General features: G+C 45.6%; 1 protein-coding gene across 2 annotated transcripts in view; it reads left to right on the top strand.

The window, feature by feature from the left end:
• Nucleotides 1-20,833, top strand: part of DOCK1 (dedicator of cytokinesis 1) — a 497,787-nt gene that overhangs the window by 73,755 nt on the left and 403,199 nt on the right. The window contains exons 6-13 of one of the 2 annotated variants that reach the window (XM_041744687.1): nt 1,178-1,326; nt 5,539-5,674; nt 6,554-6,711; nt 8,372-8,453; nt 8,865-9,000; nt 12,663-12,735; nt 15,893-15,972; nt 20,427-20,552. In XM_041744687.1, the coding sequence (XP_041600621.1) occupies nt 1,178-1,326; nt 5,539-5,674; nt 6,554-6,711; nt 8,372-8,453; nt 8,865-9,000; nt 12,663-12,735; nt 15,893-15,972; nt 20,427-20,552 (940 nt within the window). Of the gene's footprint in view, nt 1-1,177; nt 1,327-5,538; nt 5,675-6,553; nt 6,712-8,371; nt 8,454-8,864; nt 9,001-12,662; nt 12,736-15,829; nt 15,973-20,426; nt 20,553-20,833 lie in introns of both variants that reach the window. The other variant, XM_041744686.1, reaches the window with a different exon arrangement.

The raw sequence follows: 20,833 nt of genomic DNA, 5'->3' as shown, positions 1-20,833 counted from the left end.
GTGGGGTACAGAAGAGTCTGTTGGGTGTTCTATGACAGGTTGGTGGTAAGGATCTTAGAAATTGCTAGAAAAAAGGTCACATGCTAGAAATAGTGGGATGAAAGGTTCACATATATGTGCAGCAGAAGTTATTTTTTTAAAGATTTTATTTATTTGAGAGAGAGAGAGAGACAGATAGCAAGAGAGAGAGCACAGCAGGGAGGAGGGGGAGAAACAGATTCCCTGTTGACTTGGGAGCCCAACTTGGGGCTCGATCCCAGGACCCTGAGATCATGACCTGAGCCAAAGGCAGATGCTTAACCAACTGAGCCACACAGGCACCCCAAGCAGAAGTTATTTTAAAAAGCAGCAATGGCCACATTTTAATATTTGTAGGGGCCATGTTTAGAATTTTTCAAATTAAGTGTCTGCTAGATTTCTTTTCATAGAGGGAACCACTGGCTTCTTTTAGGAGTTAAGGGGTAATCCCTAATTCCCTTGATGAATTGTACTCTCAGCTGTTGCAAAACTCTTGCTTTTTGTTGTTTTTTTTTTTTTATACCATCAGCTCCCTTAAAATATAGAGAGAGTGATAAAAATGTGAATTTTTTCATGTTTTCCTTTTGAGGTAAATGCACGGAGAGCTTGTAGATTGAGATTTTACTCCTAGCAGAACTGCTGTGTGTGCACTGAAAAAAGCACAGTGTGTGGGGGCCCAGTGTGATGCTGTTCCCTACAGCTCAGCTGACAATACACCCAGTTGCCTGGTATGCCAAGGATGGCACAGGGCACAGTCTTCAGTAGTGAAGACTCCATGGCAAGATCTGTAGGCTCACGCTGATTCTGTGGGAGTTTCAGAGTTGCCTATCCACGGGCTACCTACTAGAAGCTCTTGGGCTGTGTTTGCAGCTCCACATCCAGACCCTGCTCTGGTTAACTTCTTGATTCAGTGGCACATACTCTGGAATGTCAGATGGAGTATTGAAGATTGTGCATTACTTCTTATATTTTTGATCTTTTAGTGCCTGATAGGAATCAGACTCCATATCATGTGCTCCCGTTCCATGCTAAAAACATCTTCTGATATTGATTGAATCCCATCATATAAAGTATATACTACATGTGTATTTGAAAAACAGTCTACAGTGCTTTTTTTATACCAAAAGCTTTATACTTGGCATTTCTCCCCTCTGTGTAGCAAGACAACAGGGAGATGTTTCGAAGTGTGCGGCACATGATCTACGACCTTATCGAATGGCGATCGCAGATTCTATCTGGAACTCTGCCACAGGATGAGCTCAAAGAGCTGAAGAAGAAGGTCACTGCCAAAATTGATTATGGAAACAGGTTTGTTTATGTGAAAGATGATTTCATGCTTAAGTTATCCAATATAATAACATTACTGTAAGCCTCGAGGAGGCTAAAATCATATTTTATCATAAAAAAATGTCTAACATCAAAATAAGGGCATAGTTTTCATTTTTAAAAGGATAGGTTATTTTCTTTTGGATTCTAAAAATCAGTTTTCAGAGTCATTGTCGAAACTTGTTCTTGTCTCCAAGGAGCTGGGGCAGTCTGTCATTTTCACTCTTCCGGTGGTGACAGTGCCGTGACTCCCCTTCCCCCCTCCCCCATTAGAAAATGCTCACAGTACTTGTCTTCGAGTCCAGTCGTGGGGGTACTTTGTGCAATAACAAGCACCAGGTTTCTCTGTGGAATCGTAAGTTCTAAGAATTGGAAGGGACATCAGAGGTCACTTTGAAACTTAGCCACCAGGGCAGGGGTGCCAGGTGTGGCACACCAAAATCCAGCGGGCTAAATCTGAATCTCAAATAACACATAATGTGCCTTGTGTAAGGATGTCTTTTTGCAAAGTTCCCATCTACAGTGAGCCTCCACTGAGCTCTGCTTGACTGCCCTCGGCAGTGGTGCACTCCCTTCCCCACAGCACCATGAGTTCCAGTGTTCAGAAACCTTCCTGACGCCCAGCAGGGGTGAACTGCTTCATTCTGATTATGCCAAGTCTGTAACTGGAGTGAAGCCACGCCCTTTCCCACGGGATAACGATTTGGTTATTCATGTAACGTCAGAGCTGCAAGAAGCCTTAAAAATTATCCTGGTCACATGATTCCCAGATGCTGGTCTATATCAAAATCACTTGGAGAGCTTTCAAAATAATAGAACTGTGGGACCCACTCCTTATGATTCTGATTTCTAATATGTGGAATGCTGGCAGGAAATCTCAGTTTTTAAAAATAGGGTTGGACCATGCTGGGCAGCAGATTGGGGAAACTTCTGGGTTAGTCCAAACCTCTCATTTTACATGTTAGGATGGTATGCAGAGAATGGGAGAGGTTTGCTCCTAGCCATTCAGCTGAAGGATGCCCTGGGTAAACTAGAGAACCTTTCTGTAAAATCAGAGTTACAACATTTTACTTTTTAGTACTTCATCCTTTCTAATATGGAAAGTCTCTAGAAACAACATTAGTTTGATATAGTATTTGAATTAAAAAGGCTACAGGTGTCCCCCTCCCCCCACCTCGAAATTTATTAGAGACTTCTGGGCGTAGGTTATTAGATATATTGCAGGGAAACCCATGTTATGAGCACCTGCTTATTAAAATACCAGATTTTTAGAGCTTTTGATTCTGTTTTCTATTGGACTATTGTATTTTGAACTTATGTTCAGAAACCACCTGCTTAATTTGGCTGTGGGAAGCAACCAAAGTCATTATGTCATGGAATAACCTAGGTAAGAAAGGAAGTGCTTCAAGACATAATTTACTACTTTGATGGAAAATACAATCCTTAATAAGACATTTTTTTTTGCCCTCTTGCTGTACTAAGATCTACCTTCATAGTGGAAACGAACTGTGGATTCAGAGCCACCTTAGCTCTGGTTGCTGAGAAAAACAGAATGGTTGGCATGAAGAAGATCCCTGTACCAGTTTCCATGTGGCGTTCTGGAAGGAGCATGGACTCTGTCATGAGAGGGTTCTGGCTCAGAATCCAGGCTCTGGGTTCTTCTGGTTCTTCTAGATGTTTCTCTGAGCTTAGGTTTCTTCTTTTGTGAAAAGAGTCTGCCATCTGTCCAGGCAGGAGTGAGGTGAGGAGCACATGGCAGGATGCATGCAGCAGGCTGGTATATAGCCTGGGCCTCTGTTCCTCAGAGAGCATGATTCTGTGTGGCACTTCTGGCCCCTTCTAAAGCCAGGTGCTTTGTATCCCTGCTTCCACCAGCAGGGATCCACCTTGTAGAAGAAAGGATTTCCTCCTGACCTCATTAGCATAGACTCCACCCACACTGGCACTGACCCCGCCCATGCCACCAGGGCCCCACCCACACAAAGGATTCTCCCTGCCTCATTAGCATTGACTCCACCCACACTGGTATTGGCCCCGCCCATACCAGCAGGGCTCCACCCACACAGGGCCCTGCCCACACAAGGAAGGCTTCCTCCCTGCTTCATTAGCATTGGCCCCGCCCACACCCGGCAGGGCCCCACCCACACAGCAGGGCCCTGCCCACACAAGGGAGGCTTCCTCCCTGCCTCATTAGCATTGGCCCCGCCCACACCCGGCAGGGCCCCACCTACACAGCAGGACCCTGCCCACATAAGGGAGGCTTCCTCCCTGCCTCATTAGCATTGACTCCGCCCACACCCGACAGTGCCCCATCCACACAGCAGGGCCCTGCCCACACAAAGGATTCCTCCCTACCTCATTAGCATTGGCCCCACCCACGCAGCAGGGTCCCGCCCACACAAGGATTCTCTCCCTACCTCATTAGCATTGACCCCGCCCATACCAGCACTGACTCCTCCCCAGGGACAGGTTCAGGGCTTCTATGAGCAGTAAAATTTGGGAGAGGGGCTTTACCTCATTAGAGAAATATGTTACAGAGACAACTGATGAGAGCCTAAAAGCCTTTAAAAAAATGTCTTTCTTTTGCTCTTGCGGCACCCCACAATCATTGCAACTACTGAGCTGTTTTCATGCAGAGCGAAAAGCCTCTGACTATTTGTTTAAAAGCCTGTTTACCCTCATGTTGCTGACAGGCCCAGTTGGCTCTGCCTCACCATCAGTGGATTTGTTCAATAGATATTCACAGGGAAAAAACAAGGTCTTTGTGACTGCTTTGCAAATGGTGCAGTGGCCCAGCGTATCTCTCAGAATGAATCCTGTGTGACACGGTATCAGACTCCTATCCAGTGTTAAGGTGTGTGACCTTCAGGGAAGAGAAGTCAGGGACGAGTTTGTCTGGTTGGAATCTTTATTACCAAGTCAACTTTCTTCAAATTGTAACCGCTAAAGGCATTATTTAATTGAAATTTATCTTTCTTTCAGCAGACTCTTTACCTTGCCGAATGGTTAAAAAAAAAAACCTGAAAGTTTCCTGCTTCTATAGACTTGTTAATTGCAGGAAGAAAATCCCAAAGGCAAAGTATAAGCCATCGGTGGTTAAGATCCTCATATCTTATTAAAAAGAAAACCATAACACATCAGATAGCACAGCTCCTGGTTTCTTTCTTTACATAATGGTCTTTGTTTATTCTTTAAATAAAAATTGTGCTAAAAATCACTTAACGATTTTGTTGGATTTGGGGAAACAGAGAATGTTGCTAAAAAAACATTTCCAGATTTAGATGGACAGATTTATTAGACAGATGCTGCTCGTGTTTTAAGTTGGCTACTACATCTAGCCATCTGGCCAGAAAGTTGCTTAATGTTATTGTGGATAACATCCACATGTTTGGTGTCGAAACACAATAGAATGTCTTTGTTGAGGATCTTCTGATGGACTAATTTTAGGATTAGAACTGACTGCAGGTAGAAGAAAAGCTGTGTGATAGAATTTACCAGAACGGAAGGGTGGGTATGCCCATGCTCCAGCTCTAACCCCCTTCCTCTTCTCCCCAGCTCAGTGATGATGTCACAACCACCAATTTTAACTATTTGGGCACATGTATTTGTATGTCACTGCATATGTAAATGTATATATATATATACATATATATATATGTATGTGTGTATATATATATATACATATATGTGTGTGTATATTAGATCTATATATGCTATATATACACACACACACACACACACACACCCCTCCCCCAAATATGTATAGCATGTGTGTGCTTTAAACTGTTCATGTTGTTCACATAATAGTAACATACGCTTCTTTGGGTTGTGTACATCTGTGAAAGTTCTAACTTGAAGTCAAAGTCATTACTGCAAAAGAAGTAAAAATTGAGTAATTTTTTTTTTTTAAGATTCTATTTTTAAGTAATTTCTACACCCAATGTGGGGCTCACACAACCCTGAGATCGAGAGTCACATGCTCTACTGACTGAGCCTGCCAGGAGCCCGAGTAATTTTTTTTTTTTTTTAATTCCATTGGAATATGTTTTTAAGTTAAAGTGAGTGGTGCATAATATTTCTGGTGATCCTGACTTTCTATGACGTTTTCAACTGTGCTCAGTTGATGGGACCAAAATTGTGTCAAGGAATCAAGGAATTCAAAGCCTATGAAGTTCTGAATTCTTGTTATTCTAGAATTCTCGATCTGGACTTGGTGGTGAGAGATGAAGACGGGAATATTTTGGATCCAGAACTAACTAGCACGATTAGTCTCTTTAGAGCTCATGAAATAGCTTCTAAACAAGTGGAGGAAAGATTGCAAGAAGAAAAAGTAAGTTCTGTTTTTTCTGTAACGTGCCATTGACTTTTGGAGTATCTTTGCTCAGAAACGGTTTTCAACATTAATAAAACACCAGTGAAGCCCAGAATTTGCACTAGAAAACCCCCCAAAAGGCACAACTAAACCATATATTTCATACAGTGATGAATGGAAAGGAGCCAGGCATCAAAACAGGCTGCTGAGGGCCAGAATGGATTTCATTCCTTGATGGGGAGGGTTGTATGGCACTCTGCTTTGTCCTAGGAGGCAAGATCTTAATGACATTGACTTTGTTTTCTCATCTCCTGGGAAACAGTACTTGATTCTGCATTTCCTCTTTGATAGGAGCCCAGGGAGCAACATATTCTAAGCTTGATGAGGGCAGGGAACAAATGTCTTATTGATCTTTTTTATCTTCCCTGGTCTTTAATGGGATCTTCTGTAGAACAGATACTCAGAAATCGATTGATTGAGTCAGCCATTCATTCAGCAGGTCTTTATTGAGCACCTGCTGTGTGCCACATACTGAGGACATAACGATGAATAAGACAGAAAGATCCTCGGAGGATTTAGCCTAATGGAGAAACAAAAATTAAGCAACTATGCATGTAAACACTATTGTGATTGATTGATTAGACACTTGAGTATCTGAAGTCAGTACTCAGTACAAACTCTTACGGGATTGCGACCTTTGCCCTGGGTGTAGTTACTTTCAGCTGGGTGCGTGCATGGGCTGAGAACTCCCAACTGGGACAGGGAAGTAAGTGACTCGTGGCTTTGCTGTGTTATGCCAACTGGTTGCAGGGTTTCCTATTCTGTCGAGAATAAAGAAAGTGAGGGTTAGTGGTGAGTATTGCTCATGTCAACTTTCTGTTTTATTTCTACTTACAGTCCCAAAAGCAGAACATAGATATTAACAGACAAGCTAAGTTTGCTGCCACCCCTTCTCTGGCCTTGTTTGTCAACCTCAAAAATGTGGTTTGTAAAATCGGAGAAGATGCTGAAGTGCTCATGTCTCTCTATGACCCTGTGGAGTCCAAATTTATCAGGTCAGTGACGTTTCCCTGTTGCTGCCTTTCCTCTCTGGTTAATGTCAGGAAAATGGTACTGGAGTCACCACAGATCTTGCTCTCACAGAGAGCAGAGAGGTGATCAGCTGGCCAGGCTTCCCCCAGCAGCTGACCCCGGTACTGTTTTGGGACGGTGTGATGGCAGGGCGTGGGCTCTGGGCCAGGGTCTGCTTTTCCACATGCACACAGGTATTTGAATGTAGGGTTTTTTGTCTGGTAACATTTCAAGGACCTGGCAACTAAAGATTGAAGTGATTGTTTCCTATGATGTCTTCATAGAGTTTTATGTTTCCAGACTCCCACCCCCCCAAATATTATCACTCTTGTCTTAATCTTGCTTTTTTCAAACTTCTGTTTTTTGTCAATGTCATATTTGGAGGTTTGGCCTGTTGTTATTTCTGCAACATGACTGGCTGGAAGGAAAGTGGCATCTGGACCAGTGCCTGCTACATTATGGCTCTCACTTTATTTGTTGAATAAAATATTATAAATCTTGTCTCTGCCATTTGTCATTTCTAATGTGGCTTCTTTCTTAGTTCTTGCTTTTGTCTCTCAGTAGAACTTTCTATTTATCCAGATGGAAAAATTATGGTTAGATTTTGTGTGAAGTGTGTGTATGTATGTGTGTGCTTGTTTAAAACTGAAATATCTTCGGTTTATTATTCAAAAAATTTTTTTTAACCGAGATTGAGAGAGGCATGTGCTTGCGAGGGTGGGGAAGGGCAGAGAGAGAATCTTTTTTTTTTTTTTTTTTTTTAAGATTTTATTCATTTATTCATGAGAGACACACGGAGAAAGGCAGGGACATAGTCAGAGGGAGAAGCAAGCTCCCTCTGGGGAGCCCGATGTGGGACTTGATCCCGGGACCCTGGATAGACGACCTGAGCCAAAGGCAGATGCTCAACTACTGAGACATCCAGGTGCCCCAGAGAGAATCTTAAGCAGATTCCACGCTCAGTGCATAGTCTGGAGTGGGGCTCAATCTCATGAGCTTGAGGTCTTGACCTGAGCTGAAATCAAGAGTCAGACACTTAAAAAAAAAAAAAAAAAAAAGAGACACTTAACCGATTGAGCCACTCAGGTGCCCCTATATTATCCAAAAATTTAAAAGTTAATATGTGACAGAAAACAGAACAAATGGATGAATTTCATCCTCACTTCTGATATGGACTTAACTTCTTAGGATTCATTTTGTGTATTTGGCATGTTTGCTTGTTCTAGGCTCTGAAATAGATGTGCAGTGTTTCTTTTATACTATACAGGAATGAATGGTGAATTTTAGATTACAGTCAATCTAAATAAAACAATGCAAAAAAAAAAAAAATAAAACAATGCTTTTGAAATAATAAACCTTGAAATGACATTTGCAAATGGTTCCACTGCAGTTGTAACCCTGGACATCCAAAATTACAACCTCTCAAGGGTTTTGTACTGACCGTTCTCTACTGTTACCTTGTATGGAGATGACTTATGTTTTAATGGAAGAGCAGCTCTGTGTGGCTTGGCTGACATTTCTGAGCTCGTATAGTTCCTGCGTCCTGGACCTTCGTGGTGGTCATCATAAATCAGTGTGGGTGTCTGTTTGGTACCCCCGCTGTATTTGGAAAATGAATCTGCTTTTATTTCTTTTGTTTTCAAGTGAAAACTACCTGGTTCGCTGGTCAAGTTCAGGATTGCCTAAAGATATAGACCGATTGCATAATTTGCGGGCGGTCTTTACTGTAAGTACACCCAAAGATGTTCATTTGAATCATTCACCATGCTAATAATTATTTTTAATGACCTCCGTCTGTCTTTTCTCCCTACTAGAGCATGGATCCTTGGGATGCCTGTAATCCATGTGAATTCAGTAATAATAAAACGCCTTCCCAGAACTGTTCTGGGTCTCTCACTTCCCTCTGCATCTCCCTGAAGGAGATTTACCTGGCATTCTCTTAAACTCCTATCTGAAGTTTGCTTAATGTTAATTGACTCTTGTTACCGGGTTCCTTTTTGTTATGTGAATGACTTATTAAAATGCTAAAAACTGGTCAGAGAAAAGAGTCTCAATCCATCTTTTTACTATCTATTTCAATTGAACCTGCGTTGAGTAATGGTTCTCCCAAATAATTTATGGAAATTAATATTTCCAGGACCTCGGAAGCAAAGACCTGAAAAGGGACAAAATCAGTTTTGTTTGTCAGATCGTTCGAGTGGGTCGCATGGAGCTGAGAGACAACAACACCAGGAAGCTGACCTCGGGCTTGCGGCGGCCTTTTGGAGTGGCTGGTAATCCATTTCTCTCCTTTTCCTGGGAGTTTCAAGATCATCACATTCACTCTGAATTCGAGCTGCTGCTGAATATTGGACAGTGGGCTGCTTTGATTTATAAGCTCTTCTGTTAGGAAAAAAAAAAACTCTTAGTTCTTTTCTGTATGGTTCCTGTGGATGTGCAGCTCAGGATGCTTCAGCCTGCAGGTTTCCGATGTAAATCATACATTTGGTTTTAAAGCAGATCACATCTCCTGAGGGAGACCCTGACCCACATTCTCAGCCTGGAGGAAAGCCAGTCATTGGAAGTTTTCAGTGTTTCTGGACTTGGTGATTCATTGATTTTGGAGTAAATTTGCCCTAAAGAGTCAAAGTGATGAAGAGGTAGAAGGAGAACGGACCATGAGGAGGACACGGTTATCTTGAAATAGGTTGCATTTGTCCTCCATATTTGTGTTCTGCTATTTTGGTGACAGCTCAAGAAAAGGGAGAGATTAGTCACATCTGCCTGGGGAAGGTGAGGGCGTCCCCCCTCAGTCTGCTGGGGGAGGTGAGCATCCCCCCTGGTCTGCCAGGGGAAGGTGAGGGCGTCCCCCCTCAGTCTGCTGGGGGAGGTGAGGGCATCCCCCCTCAGTCTGCTGGGGAGGTGAGGGTGTCCCCCCTGGTCTGCCGGGGGAAGGTGAGGGCGTTTCCCCTCAGTCTGCTGGGGGAGGTGGGGGTGTCCCCCCTGGTCTGCCGTGGGAAGGTGAGGGCATCTCCCCTCAGTCTGCTGGGGGAGGTGAACGCATCCCCCCTGGTCTGCCAGGGGAAGGTGAGGGCATCCCCCCTCAGTCTGCTGGGGGAGGTGAGGGTGTCCCCCCTGGTCTGCCGGGGGAAGGTGAGGGCATCCCCCCTCAGTCTGCTGGGGGAGGTGAAGGCATCCCCCCTGGTCTGCCAGGGGAAGGTGAGGGCGTCCCCCCTCAGTCTGCTGGGAAAGATGAAGGCATTCCCCATTCCACCCTGGTCTGCTGGGGAAGGTAAGGGCATCCCCCCTCAGTATGCTGGGGAGGTGAGGGCATCCCCCTTGTTCTGCCGGGGAAGGTGAGGGCATCCCCCCGGTCTGCTGGGGAAGGTGAGGGCGTCCCCCCTGGTCTGCTGGGGGAGGTGAGGGTGTCCCCCCTTGTCTGCTGGGGGAGGTGAAGGTGGCTCTATGTTTTTGATGCAAAAGGTAAATGTTTTATCATAGTGATTCTCGCGCCTAACTGTAGATGAGAACAGTTGGGGAAGTATTAAAAAATATATTCTTGCCTAGCTCCCACAGCCTGCCAATTAAATTAGAATTGCTTCTTTCACCAACATCACCTGTGAGCCACTGTGGGCCACGCGGCGCCTGGCGGGACGCCGCCGTCAGACTGCCTTCCTCCTCGTGTTCCACGTGGCACCGAGCAGGCCCATGGGACTGTGCTGCTTAGTGTGTGCCTCTAATCTTCTCAGGACGTCCTCTGACCTGCTCTTCTCCTTCTGGTCAGAAAGGATACCTACCTCTCCACCTCAGTAGGTTGATCCCCCTCTTTTGGTAATCAGCTTCTGCCCCTTCTGGTGCAATTGCAGTTCCCACATCTGAACTTAATTTTGAGGTTTTATCCAGAATAACTTCTGCATGTTTGTGTCGACAGAGCTCATATGAACAATGTGTTCATGGACTTTTAAGCTTACATTTCTCAGCTTCCTATGGAAAATATTATGTCACGTTTCTTTTTTAATAGAGTGTAACAGCGGGGATATAAAAACTATGAAAAAAAACAGCGTAATTAACACATATGTCATTCATAATTTTGTGTAGCCGGGCTCGTGCCAGAGCCCCAACCGGAGCAAGAACTTCCTTGGCACGGGCTGCTGTGCCGCCGAGCAGCCCTAGAGGGAGTTTCCCTGCAAAAGCTGTCCGCAATGTTGCAGCCTTCACCTCCCAGGATCAGGGTGGTGGTGGCCCCGGAAGGGCTGTTGCTTCCAGGACCTTAGAGGATTAAGGCTGCCTTCTCCCGACTGGTGCTTGGATGCGACTTGCATTACCTGCTCCCTTGCTGCCTTCCTGCGAGACTCTGCTGGGCTCCTGATGGGTTCCCGGGGCCAAGTACTGGGGTTGTACGACCAGGGAGAGACACTCCACTGGCGGGGTGAGCCCCACGACAGAGGAGACAGCTGTGCAGACACACAGGCAGTCTGTCTATTGTGGCGTGTGGGTAACAGGTGTTGTCTGAGGCTCAGACTCACCTTGCCGTGGCCCAGAGCCACATGGTTCTGAACTGGTGGTGGACGTGTGGTCTTGGGCCTTAATAGGCACGTCTTGTGCTCATCAGGTGCCCCTAAGGATACTTAAAGCTGGAAGCATCCTCTAGTAGGTGGAGACTGCAGTCTAGGCCATGCATTTCAGAGCACCCACAACCTCATGTTCAGGTTCATTTGTGATTCTTTGACCTGCATGTCTAAACACACGCATGGGCTCTTTGCTCTGTGGGGAGCGCTGGTTCTGCAGAGTGTGTGTTGGGGGCATACTCCCTCAGGACACACTCAGGAGGCTGCATGGGATCTCTGCAACCAACCAAGAGGTGGCATTGCTTCTCCTGGTCCTACAGAGCCCTCCCCCTTTTGTGGGGGCAGGTGGTAGAAATGGAAATTGCCCACATTTTTGGTATATGACCATAGTCATCGAGGAAGAGAGAATCAGGCACGTTGCTCACCTCTCTTGGGTTAAGGGTGGCAATTGAGCAGAGACCGAGTAAGTGTCCAGGGCTGTTCTTGGGGTTTCTGTGTTGGTCTAAGCTTGAGCATCAGAGACTTTCTGGCGGACTTGGGGCAAGGTCATTCGATTGTGTCCTTGAGACTGAATTTCCTCAGTTGTGCAGGAGGTGATTGTGAGGATTAGCTGTCTGGTATCCCTTGAGAGAGTGTCTGTCTCCAGATACCGGCACGGGGCAGGTAGGTGGCGGCAGCGACTTTATTATTGTGATGTCACTTGGAGGAATGTGGCAGGAACTTACAGATGACCCAGAGCAGTGCTGAACAGTGCCAACCAGTGCAGTCGGCCCTGGCCACATGTGGCTATTATGTAAATGAATGCAATCAAAGGAAAAATTCAGTTCCACCACCACGGTCCAGGTGCTTGTGGTTCCAGAACATTACATCATCAAACAATGTTCTATTGGGGAGTGCAGGTCTAAACTGCCCGTGGCATCCTAAGCAAAAGAATTTACTTTAAAAAAAAAAATCAAAAAAGATTTTGAGAGAGAGAGCGAGAGAGGGAGAGCGAGCAGAGGGGAGGGGCAGACGGAGAGGGAGAAGCAGATTCCCCACTGAGGTGGCAGCCCGATCTGGGGCTTGATCCCAGGACTCTGGGATCTTGGCATCATGACCTGAGCTGAAGGCAGACACTTAACTGACTCAGCCATGCAGGTGCCCCTAGGCAAAGGAATTTATGAAGTAGAACTCTGCCATTTGAACCCCACTCCAATTTGGGCCAGCATTTTCAGATAATTTCATTTTTCTTTTGAACATGAAAATTCTGCTTTAAACTTGGATATTAAAAAAAAAAATGCCACCGTGCAGTTTATGCTGTTGTTTTGTTAGAAGACAATCTGGTGTTCCTCTGTTTGTTTTCTCTGATTATAGCACTTAAACAATGTCTGTTTTTTTCTTGTCCCTAGTGATGGATGTAACGGATATAATAAATGGAAAAGTAGACGATGAGGATAAGCAGCATTTCATCCCCTTTCAGCCGTAAGTATGGAACAATCAGAGCACTTAACCAGATAGACTATGGAAAACGTGTGTAATAATTCTCTACAAAATTAAGTTTATGAATTCAGCACAGAGTTTGGTTCTTTTATAATAATGACAAATCTGTGTAGTCACCGCATTTTTGTAGCCGCATGAATCTGAGGTTAAAGTTGCTTTATGGTCTTAGACGTAGAAGATTTTCCATGTGATTCAGGGGAATCACCTTATCACATAGGCCATGCAGAAGTACCATTCCACTCTGAGCATGCATATTTCTTTCCATAATTGATTTATTCTAGTAGCTATTCACATATTCAAAATACAGCACTTTGAAATTCATCACGGGAGGTTGCTCTTTTTAAAATAGAAAACCAAACAAAATAATGAGGCCTTCTTTTGTAAAACGAGAAGTAACGTTTGAAGCAAATAATCATGCTGCTGACTTTCTGCCTCTGGTTGCTCAGAGTGGACTGGGTCTGTGCTCCCCATTCTTCGGGTTTGTGTAGTTCTGAAGCCAGGTGTATGGAGAGGTGTGGGAAGCTTGGAAAACATTTGGAGAAGATTTGTCAAATCGATCCTCTGATTGGAAAGTAGATCCTGTGGAAAAGGTCGGAAGAATTGGCGTTACTTCCTTGGGGATTAAAGCGAGAGAGAACCTACATAACGTCTCTGGCCACTTCACCGGGCACTTCTCCATCTCAGGCAGCCGTGGAGAGACAGAAAGAGGTTGGAGTGGTTTAGGTAATCAGAAGAGACAGTTTCCTCCTGGGGGTGTGAAATCTTAGAGGAGGAGACCATAAGGTGTGTTAGAATGACCTGTCACAGTGCTCTGCCTTCTGCCTCTTCTCATTTCTGTTTTTACTTAAGTGGTTCCAGGCTTGAAACGAATTTTATTTTAGGAATTTTACATTGTCTTCAGGTGTCAGTCGTGGAGGTTTGGAGGCTGGGGTTACTCAGGAGGTGGCTGAAGGAGTCTCTGGGACACGGTGGGCAGGAGCTGTGAGCTTGGCTTCCCTTTGCATCACCCATTCTTGCGTGGGGGATCTCCTCGCTCAGCCCCAGGCTTGAGAGCCACTTGGTCAGGATGGGATCAGAGTGGTTTTCTTTGCAGGCAGGTGATCTAGTCAGATAGCATCCTACAGCGTGACTCAGTGGAAATTTTTCTAATCCTCCCCGTGTGTGAGAATAACAGAAAACCCTGCATTAACCAGCTTGAAACGGGTATCTCACCACACAAAACCGGAGGCTAACAGGTCATGCGTGGCTTCATTTTGGTAGGGTTGCTCTTTTGTCCAATATGGTAGCCTCTGTCCAATGTGGTAACCATGAGCTACACGTGGCTATTTAAATTAGGGAAGATTAAATAAAATTAAATACTTAGTTCTTCGATCGCATTTAAAGTGTGTTCAGTAGCTCAGGTCAGTGAGGTCAGTGAGGATCTAGAACATTCCCACCAATGCAGAACGTCCCGTTGGTTAGTGCTGTCTCGGAATCACACCTGGTGAAGATAGTTACAAAGGAAGCACAGTTCTGCAGAATCTGGAAGTTTCCTCAGTAAACAAGGGAAACATCATCTTTGAACATGGGTAGATATTGAGGTAATAAATAAAATATACCCTTATAAAATGATAATACTAAGTTGCTTCTTTTGCTCGTGAGAAATAATGTAGCCCAGTGCTGTTTTGAATGCTGTTTTATATATTAGACCTCAGAGTTTCTTTGATGCCCTAATGTACTACTGACTTGAAATTACCTGTTGCCTGTTAGTATCTTCTGGGAAAAGTCAAGGAGAAAAAACAAAACAAAACAAACCTGTGGGTTATTGTTTTGAAAAGTTGGGGGAGTTATTAGTTTTAGATTCACTAGTCTAAATTTCATTGGGTTGTGCTAGGAGCTGCCTGAGATAGCATATTGTCACCATCTTTTTCCGTCTTATCGCAAAACACCTGTTTTAAAAAATATTATTACGTGTTTGACTCTTATTATAATTTGTGATTCCTTGCTCCATTAAAAGAAGGCTAATACACAGATTAATATTTCGAGTGTTTGTAACAAAAGAGCAGCATGACTTTAATAGCAACATAAGCAATGAAACCAGTTCTTTGGGAAATGCCATGCTAATGAAACCGTTTTTTGCTCCATTAAAACTGATTTATTATATCACAGGATAAGTTTTAGGGAAGCTAACACAGTGTACATCTTTTTCTTTCTGTCTTTTTTAACTTGGTGAAGTAAATTAAAGTAGTCCTCAGCTCTCTTGAGTAATGTGGGCTCAAGTGATGAATAATACTTGGCCTTGGTTCTGGAAATGATTTTAAACATTATGTACATGACATACATTTTCTCGCTTATTGCATATTGTGCTTTGTTGTGCTATGTGGTATTTCTCTTTGCACATGTTGCCTGTTTGTACTTATCTCTTGGTCTTAGTGTAGCTTTTATGAAAAAAAACTCATGATCCATGGGACCCTCAAATATGGATGATTTACATTCATAATTGTGTTGTCACAGTCTCACTTCTCAGACATAGTAGTATGTTCTCCAAAGACTTTGCCATTCTTCTCGTACTTAATTATCTGAGGCTACACTGAATATATAATCTGATGGAGTAGAGTGGTCACCACCCAAGTTCCCCAAGCAGTTGGGTTGTAGGGATCCCTTTTTGGTCTTGATTTTGCTTTTCCCTTCACACCACCTGCCTCTTGACCTAATGCTATGGTCAGGAATTATTAAAATTGAAGAAATGCATAAACATAAACATTCCTCGTGATTAAATGCTGTCCAAACACATTGTTTTCAGATAAGTGTCCTTTTTTATTATCTGATAGAAATGGAGTGGAGGCTTGGTGCATGTGTATTTCCTGGGGATTGGGTCAACCTCGTTTGCTTTACTTCTCTTGTGTGGTTCAGCATTTTCCTGATCAATGCTCTTCCCTGTCTCTCTTGTCATCTATCCTGTCCTTTGTCGTGCGTTGACTCATGATGACTCTCTCGCATTCGGTGACGATGATCTCTTGTGTTCCCTTGTTACCGTGACCTCTGGGTCTCTGTGCCCCTTTGTCTCCTGTGGTCTTGGTCGTCCCGTGCCCTCCAGGCTCGCGTTGGACGACGCCATTCGACACAAGCCGCTGAACATGTCATCCCGTTTTTCACCCAGGGTGGCAGGGGAGAATGACTTCCTTCAGACTGTTATAAACAAAGTCATTGCTGCCAAAGAAGTCAACCACAAGGGCCAGGGTATGTATTCTTTTGTTTTATTTCTACACATGTTCAGTTTTTACATGAACTTGAGACAATGCTGTATGGTTTGCATTTTAGTTTGATGATGATGATAATGGTGGTGGTGATGATGATGTTGATGGTGATGATAATGGTGATGATGGTGATGCTACTGATGATGGTGGTGGTGGTAGTGGTGGTGATGTTGGTGATGAGGATGGTGATGATGGTGATGACGAGAATGAGTATGATGATGGTGGAGGTGGTGATGCTGCTGATGGTGATGGTGATGCTGGCAGTGTTGGATCACGATCTACATGTACAGTGTATGTACAGTATATAAAGGGTTTCTTGTTGATCTCCCTTGTCAGCATTGCTGAGCCCCAAGCCCCTGGATGAGTAGGGGAGAGATGTGTGGGACACAATGAAATGTTTGCAAAGAGCCCATTGTTGAGACTAGAAGCAACTCATTTGTTTGCTTTCCTGAGTCTTCTGCAGCCCTCCCTTCTTCTCCTAGCCATTTTTGAAAGCACTTGAAGGACTTTACAAGAGAATACAGTCACTGTCCACTGGCTGTTACTTGACTTTTGCTGCTCAGAGAATTGAGGAGACATTCGGCACAGCCCGGCTCCCTGTGCTCCTTACTCTCTTCCTTGTCCGTGTCGCACACTCAATGCTGGCACGTTGTTTGCTGGGGCTCCCCTTCCTCTCTTTGAGGAAGTGGCTTCGTTTTGCAGATGGATCTCTCTTCAGTTTTGTAATGGAAGGGATTTCTCCTCCTGACTCCACGTCTTGCACTCCTCATTTTTAATCCCCCGCTGACAGGTTTCCCAGCAGCTGACCTTCTGTTGGCAGAGGCAATGAATCAGTCACCCCAGGCTGGTGACAGTTGGCACTCGGGCTGGCCAGGACCGCTGCCAGAACACAGCTGCTTACAGAGGCCTCGCCTCCAGCTCGAGGGGAAGTCACCTTCACAACATCTCCCACCTAAGGCTGCTCTTTGCGCCAGTGGGAGAACCCACTTTTCAGCCCCTGATTAGATGGCGACTTATCATAAAGTCAGTAGAGCTTAAGTGGAGCGACCTCTCTCATTGTCTAGTTACCTTATGTCACTAGCCTTTTAAGACACAATTCTCTTGACTCATTTTCCATTGTTATAAAGGGGAGTGTGACTTGAGTTTGAAGAACGTTCGGGAGGAGTGAGTAGCCTTTGGTGTTCTGCGGTGTGAACTAGCCAGCTCTGTCCCTGGCAAACAACAACAAAACAAAAACCCCGACCCAAAGCGTTAATGAATCGTGGCCTCTGTAGACGGAGCAGTTTAAGCTGACCCAGGACCCACCTTCTCATCAATTACCAGCTCTCTGATTTACACTTTAATTGAAAACCACAGGGAGATCCAATTAAAGCTGTTTTGATTGGAGCCACTCTGAGACTGGGAGTGCCAGTCCCCAGACCCCAGGCTCCTGTTGGATTGAGTCTCTCTGGCAGAGCCATTGGATTTTGATAAACTTCTATCACGGAGTCACACAGGAGAAGTGAAGAAGAAGTCAGGCCAGCAGGAGGACCCACAGCCTGCCTCCGTCAGGCTCCCTGGTGTTGGGGTGCAAATGTGTGTCACCAGAGGCCATGGGGCTCATACCAGGGGGCCCAGGTCCTTGGTCTCCAGGAGACGGATGGGGTGTTTTCAGGTCACAGTGAGAACTGAGAGACTAGAGCATTCTTTTCTCAAGGGGACCACAGGTGCCTTCCTGAACTGCGGTGCCCCCAAGCAATGTCACTAGCTGGGTTTTTTTTTCCTCCCCGAAGGAGCATTTCTGAAGTGAACATTTCTCCGGAGCTCACTGCATCAGTTGCCTGCAAGGCCTGTGGGTTGGCCCAGTGGAGCTCTGTGTTTCCCCAGGTGGTGACCCAGGCTCACCCCGGTGATGTGTGCTTGCCTGTCAAGCCATGGTGAAGAGTACGGGCTGGAGGGAGGGACGTGGAAGCCTGGGAAGTCTTCACTCCGGACCAGGGTGTTTCCTGTGCTCATCTGTTCCGAGCTCCTCTCTAGGCTCTGGCCTGTTTTGGGTTTAATGTCCACATGTTTACTTGTCCCAGTTGACATTTTTTGTATTTAGCCCAAATTATTCTGCACCCTGAACCCAGAGGTGCTGGGTGTTGTATGCGGACAGTGAAGCCCCAGACACCCCCGGACATCTGTTCTCTATTGTTTGAGATAGAATGTGTGCTAATCTCTTTTGTTTTTAGCTACTCTGGTTAAGCAAAAGTCAACCTAAAATACCCTTTTTCTTTGGAAATGGGCCTCATTTTCTCTTTTGAGGAAAGTGTTTTAAACCCGGTGTAATCAGGAAAGCTTAATCTCCGTGTTTAAATCGCGTTCTAACAAATTGAATTGTGTCATTAAGTTACTTGTTTATGAACTAAGATCGTTGAGTGAGCTGGTATTTGTGAGAAAGGAAAGGTGTTGGGAAGGCGGCAGGATTTTAGAATGGTGTTAAACGTTTCTCTGCCTCTGACCTCTGTACATGATCACCATGTCTTGCAGGTCCTTGAAAAATGTCTTGGAGTCACATTCCTTCTGGGGACAGTCATTCCTTTGGCAGGCTTTGGGACCTCAGTGAGAATTGAGAGCCCATCAGCGGTGCCTGGGTATCCCCAGGAGGGACCACGTCTGTTTGTGTCACCTGCAATGATAATCTCCCCTTGCACTTCTGCAGGCGTCTCTCTTACTTGGTCTGCTCTACTGGAGGCCACAGCCATGGGTTAGGTGCCTGGCCCTTCAAGGGACCTCACCTGCAGGTCCAGAGCAACACCAGCCTGTGGTGCCTTTGTATGAAATAGAGAAAGGGTGCCCATCCTCTGGGTGAGTGAGGACATGCAGGCAGGGCCTGGGCACACGGCTCGGTGAGCAGAGTGTGAGCTGGGTTTGGATCTCACTTGCCTTTCTTTGCCAGGGCTTTGTGCAGTGCGCATTCTGAGCGATGATACACATGCTCCCGGTTGGGTGTCACCTGCTGACATCTCTTTAGGGACCTCTTTTTACTGGTTATGCTTCTCTCCTCCTTCAGACCCTCCCTCTCACGATTTGGAGTTTTATATCTTGAAAAGAAAGAGAAAGGAAAAAATATCAAAGTAAAGAAAAAGGAAAGTACTATGCATAAAACAATCTACCTTAGATAATACATCTGTCTCTGTTTATTTGCAGAGGACAGATGTTTCTAGGCCAGCTGAGAGGAGATGGGAAGCTCGAGGAAAAAGGTGTGAGGTGTGGGGTTTCATCAAGCAGGGTGGCTCTGGGCAGGAGCCACGTGGGCGGCCCTCTGTGTGGGAGCATCGGGGGTGTCCCAGTTCTGCTGGGAGTGCGTGTTTGTGGACAATGTCTGTGGTTTACCCATCTGCCTTCTACTGAAGGCTGAGCTAAGCAGTGGTGAATGGTCCCTGTGTCCTGGGGGAGGAATGGCTGGACAGACACACACTAGTAGTGTTAGAGCAAATATCTTTATATTCTGATGGGCACTTGGGGTCCTGCAGGGCTGAGTGACCAGGGAGCAAGCCAGCCAGGCCCCCAGGGTCCCAGGGACAGAGACCCGGACGTGTCAGCTGACAGTGACAACTTCCCTTCCCTGGGAGAAAGGTCCTGTTTTCAGAGTGGCCACGAGCGCCAGGCAACTCATTTATCTCCCGCCTTTGGTTTCGTTAAAAAGTGTCTGCTATATTCTCTTTTATTTTTATTTCCTGTTTGCTTGCTGCCCAAGAGTATTTTACACAAAATGCAACTCTCCATCAGCTTTGTGGAGCGAGAGGATGGCACACACGCTCGGCTCTCAGGTGCTAGAAAGTTTCCCATGTTCTGTCCATGGAAGCCCTTCTGTCTTGCTCAGAGGGTTTCAGAGTCTTCGCTTTCCCCCCTTTTGGAGGCAAGAGCCAAGTGGTGGTCAGAGCATTTGTTTATTCTTTGCTGTGACGTCGTGAAACAGAGGGACCGGGCTGCCCTGGCTGTGTGGACTGGCCTGCTGGTGGCTCACAGCCTGGTGCTGTGCTGCCCACTTCAGAAGCTTCCTGGGTCAGAGGAGCTGTGAATTTACCTCCCGAACCCTCTGGTGCGGTCATCCTTCTGGGAAGAATGGAAAAGGATAGCTTTCTCAATCACGCCTAGAAAAATGCTTCTTCCTGATTTATCTTGAATGCCTATCAGAGGAGTCATTGGTTCTGCGCACAGCTCTGCTAATGTGCATTCACCCAGGCATTAGACACCTCCGGGGCAGGGTTTGTATCCCAGCTAGTCAGACACAGGTGACTCACCTGTGCCAGGTACTTTTCTGGGCCTCTCTCTTTCTCACACACCCACGTTTTCTCTTAAGTTGTTGGTTTGTCAATTAACAGTTGCTCCTTCCTTGAGGTTGGTTTCCTGAAATAATCTTTCAGAAATGTATAAGCTAAAACATGACTTGTGTATCCATTGTTTTCCTAGGTTTGTGGGTAACCCTGAAATTACTTCCTGGAGATATTCATCAGATTAGAAAAGAATTTCCTCATTTAGTGGACAGGACCACAGCGGTGGCTCGGAAAACGGGGTTTCCGGAGATAATCATGCCTGGTAAGAATTGTCCGTCCACACTTCCGAGTGTGGTGTGGATGTGGCCAGCGTTGGGGGCGTTTGGCTAGACGGCCACCATGAGCAGTGCGGGGACGGTAGCCTGTAGGAACTTGGGCCAGCAGAGGGTGGAGCTTGTGGTAGGTGATGTATAAACCCCAGTGTGGTTACGGATCATCCGTGTAGGCAGGAGCTGTGGCCAGAGTGAGAGCTGACCACCTAGGTTCAGGCTGCGGGGAGGTGGCTTCTCTTGGTTGTAATAACCTGCTGGTGGGAGTGGCTTC

The sequence above is a fragment of the Vulpes lagopus genome, chromosome 2 (assembly GCF_018345385.1).
Source record: "Vulpes lagopus strain Blue_001 chromosome 2, ASM1834538v1, whole genome shotgun sequence".
In the NCBI taxonomy this organism is placed as follows: domain Eukaryota; kingdom Metazoa; phylum Chordata; class Mammalia; order Carnivora; family Canidae; genus Vulpes; species Vulpes lagopus.
Note: the sequence above shows the minus strand (reverse complement) of the source record. Positions and strands in the feature narration are given on the sequence as shown.